At 59.4% G+C, this 7,071-nt stretch overlaps 1 protein-coding gene across 1 annotated transcript in view; it reads left to right on the top strand.

Annotated features, from left to right (window-relative positions):
- The first annotated feature begins 3,358 nt into the window (after positions 1-3,358).
- The window catches only part of ALDH1L1 (aldehyde dehydrogenase 1 family, member L1), a 26,368-nt gene continuing 22,655 nt past the window's right edge, over positions 3,359-7,071 (top strand). Inside the window, 2 exon segments of the mRNA XM_010840456.1 lie at positions 3,359-3,464; positions 5,927-6,072. Of these exon segments, the coding sequence (XP_010838758.1) occupies positions 5,946-6,072 (127 nt within the window). The 5' untranslated portion in view covers positions 3,359-3,464; positions 5,927-5,945.

The raw sequence follows: 7,071 nt of genomic DNA, 5'->3' as shown, positions 1-7,071 counted from the left end.
GGCTCCCCCAGCCCTGGCCCCCGCCATGCAGCTTCCTGTCACTACGAATCTGCATGCTCCTGGGGCCTCGTGTAAGTGAGATCACGCCCTGCCTGTCCTTCCGTGACTGACTTATTGCACTACTGAGCATGGTGTCTTCAAGGTTCCTCCATGTCGTGGCATGTCGGGGCTTCCTTCCTTTTTAAACCTGAATAGTATTCTGGGAAATTGATTATTTTTCAGATGTTCTTACTTTGCAAAATAAAGAGTTAGCCACCCAATGTCAGTTGCCCAAATGCCAATGAAATGGTCCAGCCACCACTGGACCAAGGGGTAAACAGACTTCCCTTGTGTGTAGCTTCTAAGGGATCAGCCAGCCACCACAGGCGAGTCACGCTTCCTCACGCTTCCTAGAGACCACCTCGCCTCTATGCCCCGCCCCACTCCCCGCCCACACGCCCCGCCCACCCCAGGCCACGCCCACACACAGGCCTCGCCCCCACATGTACCCATTTATCCCACACTCGAGCCCCGCCCACACCCCTCACCTGCGCTCTTACTCGTCTCTCCATCTGGAGCCTTGCTCTGCGTCTCTAACTGAACTCCCCCAAGTCCTGCCAGACCTTGTGCCCCCTGAAGACCCCAAGGGCCCCCGGCCCCTCTCCTGACCTTCTCCCCCCTCATCACAGCAACCCCCAGCTTTCGGTTTCTGCCCCCATCACTGGACTGACAGCACTTCCAGGAGGGACCGTGCGCCCCGCCCCGCAAGCTGCCAAGTTCTCACTTGTTCCCTGTGATGAGCCCTGGGGTGGGGGATGCACCTGCTGGCCGGGCCCTGTCCCAGACCCGGAATCTGACTCTCCAGAAGGGTCGAGGCCCCCATGCAAGGCCTTCGCAGGAGAACAGCTGTGCACTCTGCGTGCCTCGGCCCACTCTCCAGAAACACCGGATTGCATTTCCAGGTCGCTGGGTGCATCCTGGTTCAAGCCTAGAGCTGTATGAAGGCTCCCTCCGACGTCACCTCTCTGTGCTATGGTTGAAGGGCTGTTTCCCGCTCCCCCAGTTCATATGTTGACTCCTAACCACAATTGAGGTTGTTTAAGCAGGGGGCCTTCAGGAAGTGACCAGGTCATAGAGTGGAGCCCTCAGAGTGGGATCGGTGCCCTCATATAAGGACCCCAGAGCCCCCTCGCTGCCTCTGCCATGTGAGGACACAGAAAAGGGCCCTCACGGGACCAGGCTGGCACCCTGACCACAGACCTCCAGGCCCCCGGCAATCAATGGATGCTGTTGTAAGCTGCCTAGCCTGTGGCATTGTGTCCCCAGCCTGAATAAGGCAACATGTAAAATCATACATTGCCCATCCCAAGGGAATATCGCGGGAAGCCATCCTGAATTATCGGTTGCCACTGGGGGCTGGCATCTGGTGCCACTGTGAGTAACTCACAAGTAGAAGCAGGGCGGGGAGAGGGGAAGGCAGAGGGGAGCCACAGCACACCCCTGAGCAGGAGACCTTAGGACCCGGCCAGAGGGAGCAGCGGCCTGAGCTGGAAGGGAAACGGGTCACGCGGCCACCGTCCAAGGCCACACACCCTCCGAGTTAATGTTTCCTCCCAACACACACACGGCACTGGCTCCCGAATTCCTAGAGGACCGCTGAATCATCCTTACACAACAGAAAGAGCCTCCATCAGGCCACCCATCCACCTGACTTGAGCCAGACTCTCCCTCTAAGCTGCCCCCAGACTGCTCCTCCCCCACAACGAAGGCTGAGACAGCCCTCACTGTACTATCCGTGCCCCCGACCACCCCTCCCACCCCGGCCACCGCGGGCTGAGCGTCGTCCATCTACGCTCACCGCTCTTAGATGCAAGCCCTACTTAGGGTTTGGGGTACACAGCTGAGACCCTGTCTCCACCTCAGGGATCTTCCTGTTGTGAAGAGAGACAAGCCTATGGATAAGTGCGTTATGGTGTGATCTGTGCTAACATTTAAAAAAAAGCTAGGATCATGGCATCTGGTCCCATCACTTCATGGCAAACAGATGGAAAAAAAGTGGAAGCAACAGATTTTATTTTCTTGAGCTCCAAAATCATTGCAGACAGTGACTACAGCCCTGAAATTAAAAATTGCTTGCTCCTTGGAAGGAAAGCTATGACAAATCTAGACAGCGTTATAGAAGCAGAGACATTAATTTTCCAACAAAAGTCTGTCTAGTCAAAGCTATGGTTTTTCCAATAGTCATGTATGGATGTGAGAGTTGGCTCATAAAGAAGCTGAAACTGAAAGCTGCTTAGTGTGTCTGACTCTCTGCGACCCCATGGACTGTAGCCCGCCAGGCTCCTCTGTCCATGGGATTCTCCAGCCCAGAACACTGGAGCGGGTAGCAGTTCCCTTCTCCAGGGGATCTTCCCAACGCAGGGATTGAACCCAGGTCTCCTGCATTGCAAGTGGATTCTTTACTGTCTGAGCCACCAGGGAAGCCTCAAGAAGGCTGGGCGCCAAAGAATTGATAACTTTGAAACTGTGGTGCTGGAGAAGACTCTTGAGAGTCCCCTGGACTGCAAGGAGATCAAACCAGTCCATCCTAAAGGAGATCAACCTTGAATATTCACTGGAAGGACTAATGCTGAAGCTCCAAAACTTAGATCACCTGATGCCAAGAGCTGACTCATTGGCAAAGACCCTGATGCTGGGAAAGATTGAAGGTGGGAGGAGAAGGGGGTGACAGAGGAAGAGATGGTTGGATGGCATCACCAACTCAATGGACATGAATTTGAGCAAACTCCAGGAGATAGTGGAGAACAAAGGAGCCTGGTGTGCTGCAGTTCATGGGGTCGCAAAGAGCCAGACAGGGCTTAGCAACTGAATAAGAACAGGAAACACCAGGCACTGGGAGCTGGGGATTCCTGTGGACTGTGCAGCGGGGGAGATGGTGGTCAGGTCATCTCTGAGCCTGGGATAAGCCTGTGGCTGAGAGGGTGCAGAAGCACCCTGAAGCTCTCTGTGGTCACGTGGTGAGGGGGGGGTCTGTCTTAGTGGGTGTGTGGTTGGGGAAAGCTTCCCTTAGGATGTGACCTTGAAGTACAGGCCTCCCGAGGTACAGGGAGTCTCCCCAGAAAGACATGACAGCTCTGTGCGAAGTTCCCAGGCCACTGAGTGAACTTACGGCTTCTGCGGGCCACTGTCCTTGGATCAAGTCAGCCCTGCAGAGAACCGCGGCAGGCCCTTTTAGAGCCCGTGACTCCTGGAAGGGTCCTCCCTCCCCCTCCCCTTCGTCCCCGCACCCCCGCCCCCACCCCGTGGCTTCCCGCCAGCCCCGCGCCCCTCCCCTCTGGGATTCTGGCCTTGGCCGGGGCTCCGGGACTGGCGGGGACCAGCCCCACCTCTCCCCACCGCCCAGGCCGGGTCAGCGCCAACGCCGTCCCCTGCCCGGACCTGGACTCAGAGGTCCCTCTGGACAGTCAGGCCTGCGCTCCTCCGTGGTGAGTCCCCTGGAGGGAGGCAGGGAGGCTGCCCTGGCTCTGCTCTCGCTCTGGGGCGGGGAGCGAGGTGGGATTCCGCTGGGGGTTGCGGAGTCTCCCAGCCTGGCTGGGGGTCCTTTGGCCGAAGGAAGGCTCTGGGCGGGGGGGATCGCGCGGGAGGGAGGGCGAGGAGAGAAAAGCGCTTCCCGAAGCCGCACAGTGGGCCGTGGGCGTCATCAGGGCCGTGGAGGCTGGAGGGGGGAGGTGACCAGAGGGTCCTGCCGCCTCCTAAGGCCCTCACCCCATTCTCGGGACTGGGGATGGTCCTACCTGATTGGCCAGAGCTGGGGGGCCCAGGCACAAGGACCTCTCGTGATTGGACAGCTCCAGTCCACCTGCCCTTGTCCTTCCCCACGGGGAGGGGACGGGACCCCAGACCCTAGCCGGGGTGAGGGTAGCCCCCTTCCTGGTCTGGGTGTTGCGTTACTCAAGCTGCTCACAGCCCATGCCCTTCCAGGGTCTGTCAGGACCCCTCACCTGCCACCTGCCTCGGGGAGGCAAGCACCCCGACCAGGTACCCCAGTTCTCCTGCGCCCTCAATTTTCCAGAAATCAGGCAACTTTCTTAAGCCCTGAATCTTAGTTTCTTGGGCTAAAATTGATAGGTGGTATAATAATAGCCCTCAGTGGCTGAGGCTGATTCTGAAAATCTGGGGCCTCTGCCTGCCACTGGCCGCGGACCCTCTGCAAATCTCCCCTCTGTGAACCTTCCCGATGGCGCTGGGAGATGCCCCTGTCCCTTTAGGAGACAAGGAAATCTTGAACCCAGGGCAGCTATGCGGTGGCCCATCCCCTTGCCCAGGACCGTGGGAAGGGTCGCGGATGGAGTGTGACCCCACAGGCTGAGGGGGTCACGAGCATGTGGACCACCAGGTGCCCGGCTGGAATGACTGCAGGCACGAGATGGCTCTGGGCCAGCAAAGGGCAGCTGGGGACCGACGCCTGTGGCTGATTGCCCAGCTCAAGGGCCTTCCAACAGCAGCCCGGAACAGGGGCCCTGAGCAGGGCCTGGCCACTGGGCAGGGGGCCTGGGGAGCCCGAAGGTCCCCCTGCTGCAGGCGCAGCCTCACAGTGTCCCTGAGCCCTGCGGGAGGAGGGAACCGAGGTGCCACCAGGGGAGGAGGCCCCCTAGGGGCCGTGGGTCTCCTCCCTCCTCCACTTGCCGCCCCCCAACCTGACCTTCCCTGCACCAAAGCTCAAGGTGGGCTGCCCCACCCAGGGCTCCTGCCCACCAGCTCCACAGTGGCTTTCCTGACCCTGCCTCCCTGCTTCCAGAGGGACCTTCTTTGTCCTCTTAATTTTCCACGAGTAATATACACCCAATATTTTCAAAAACAACATTCTGGTAAGAAAAAGATAATTAGAGCTATCAAAAGACTTCCAAACCCCCAAACCCTGCCTGGTGACTCTTAATATTTCTGTGCGAGTCCTTCTAGGCTTTACTCTGCCAAACACATGTGTGCAAATACATGTACCACACACACAGCACATACACCGTACACACAGATACACCGCCCATACACCACACACACATACCTCCCACACACACACCATTCTCACTCATTTGACAGCGTCTCAAGCAGAGTTTTTAATCTTGATGATGTCCAGCTTATTTTTCTCTTTTTAAATCATGCCTTTGTTGTTGAATCTGGAAAGCACCACATGCTGGGTGGTCTCCTCTGTTGTCCCCTAGAAGTTTCGTAGTCTGCATCTTGCATTCACATCTGTGGTGCATTTTCGGTTACTTTTTGTGAAGACTGTTGATGTGTGTCTGGCTCATCTTTCGCGTGTGGGTGTCTAGCAGTTCCAGGAACACTTGTAGAGGAGACTGCCTTTGCTCCTCTGTCAGACAACCGGAAGGTGAAGAGAAGGTGTGCAGGAACTTGAAGGAGGCAAAGATTTCTTAAACAGGATACAAAGCCCATTCAGCATAAAGGGGGACTTTGGTGCGGGGTACTGTGCTCAGTTTAAGAACTTGGGTTCATCCAAAGGCTCCGTGGAGCGGACAGGCCCCAAGTCCGCAGCCCCGCGCTGCTTCCTGCTTGGGGAGCGCCCGGCCTGCTGCTGGAAGCCTTTGAGGAGCAGCTTCCTCATCAGCAAATGAGGAGACGGAAGCTGATGTGACCTGACTGAGGTCGCAGGGCTGGTTAGTTGCAGAGATGAGCTCGGATGACCCGGGAGGACACGGCGGCACACAGCGCTGGGTGCTGGGCTGGGGGCTCTGGGCGTCGGGCGGGGCGTCCAGGGTCTGTGATCACACCCCGCTCAGCCCTGTGGCCTCCCCTTCCGCCCCTCAGGTGGACCACTCCCCGCAGTAGCTGGCCACCCAGGGTGCCCAGAGCTGGGCCCGGGGGTGGGGTGGAGCAGGCGGGCTGCGCCCTTGGGCCAGTGCGCCCCGTGGGACGCTGTGTCCCTTTTGCGCAGGTCCCCGCCGGCCGCTGCCATGAAGATCGCAGTGATCGGACAGAGCCTGTTCGGCCAGGAGGTCTACTGCCGCCTGCGGGAGGAGGGCCATGAGGTGGTGGGCGTGTTCACCGTGCCCGACAAGGACGGGAAGGCAGACCCCCTCGGTGAGTGGTGCCTGGCGGGCGGCGGTGGCAGTGGGGCCTGCGGGCCTTGTGTGGGCGTCCCTGGCCTGAAGTGATCACACGCGGTCCACCCTGGGTCCTGCTCAGGGCCCACTGACCGCCACGCTTTTCTGGAACAAAGCATATCACAGCGAAGGGTGGTGGAGAAGGCTGGCCTGCACCCAGGACCCCACAGTCTGAACACCCCGAGCTCCCCTCTCCCTTCACCCAGGCTCCGAAAGGGCTGCGGGGTGGGAATCACCGCAGTCGGGTTCTTGGATGTGAGCGAGCCCTGGACCCCGTCTCCGGCAGGGGCAGCTATTGAGCAGAGTCCCCTGCCCCCCAACGCCCGGCCCCGGAGTTTCTGCCCTCAGGATGGGATGGGGCCTGGGAGTCTGCATTTCCAACAAGCTCCCAGAGACACACCACTTCTCCAGAAGGAAAATGGTGTGAGAATCGCTGCTGAGCTGGGGCCTCAGCTCAAGGGCTGGGCCTTCAGGCCCCAGGTCCTCCTCAGGGCTGAATGTTTCAGAACGCGGGACCTGGCTCCGAAGGAAGAGGGTGCTCCCACGATGGAGCATCACAGGCCGAGGCACCACTGCTCTGCTCCTGCCCCAGTGCGGCCTGTGACAGTGACCCTTGCCTGGGGCTGCTGTTCGACCTGGCCTCAGAGGGTCACTGTCTAGACCACTCACGCCGACCCGCCTCCCTGCACACAGGGCAGAGGCCGAGGGTCACCAGGGTGACGCGGCAGCTGTGTGTGACGGAGCTGTCACACTTGCCACACCTGTCCCCAGACCTGCCAGGGAGCAGCTGACAGGTGCAGGCCGTGGAGAGAGCCCAGGGCTCGTGCCCGCAGGGGGCAGGGGGCGGTGGGGCAGACTCGGGGGGGCTACATCCTCAAACCTGGAGACGTGGGGACCGCGCATCGGAGCCAGGGGGCAGGGAGACACACTCATGGGGCCTGTAGGTAAAGAGGTCACAGGCCGCATGGTGTCTGGG

This window comes from Bison bison, unplaced genomic scaffold (assembly GCF_000754665.1).
Source record: "Bison bison bison isolate TAMUID 2011002044 unplaced genomic scaffold, Bison_UMD1.0 scf7180017846623, whole genome shotgun sequence".
Classification (NCBI taxonomy): Eukaryota; Metazoa; Chordata; class Mammalia; order Artiodactyla; family Bovidae; genus Bison; species Bison bison.
This window is presented reverse-complemented; position numbering and strand designations above follow the sequence as displayed.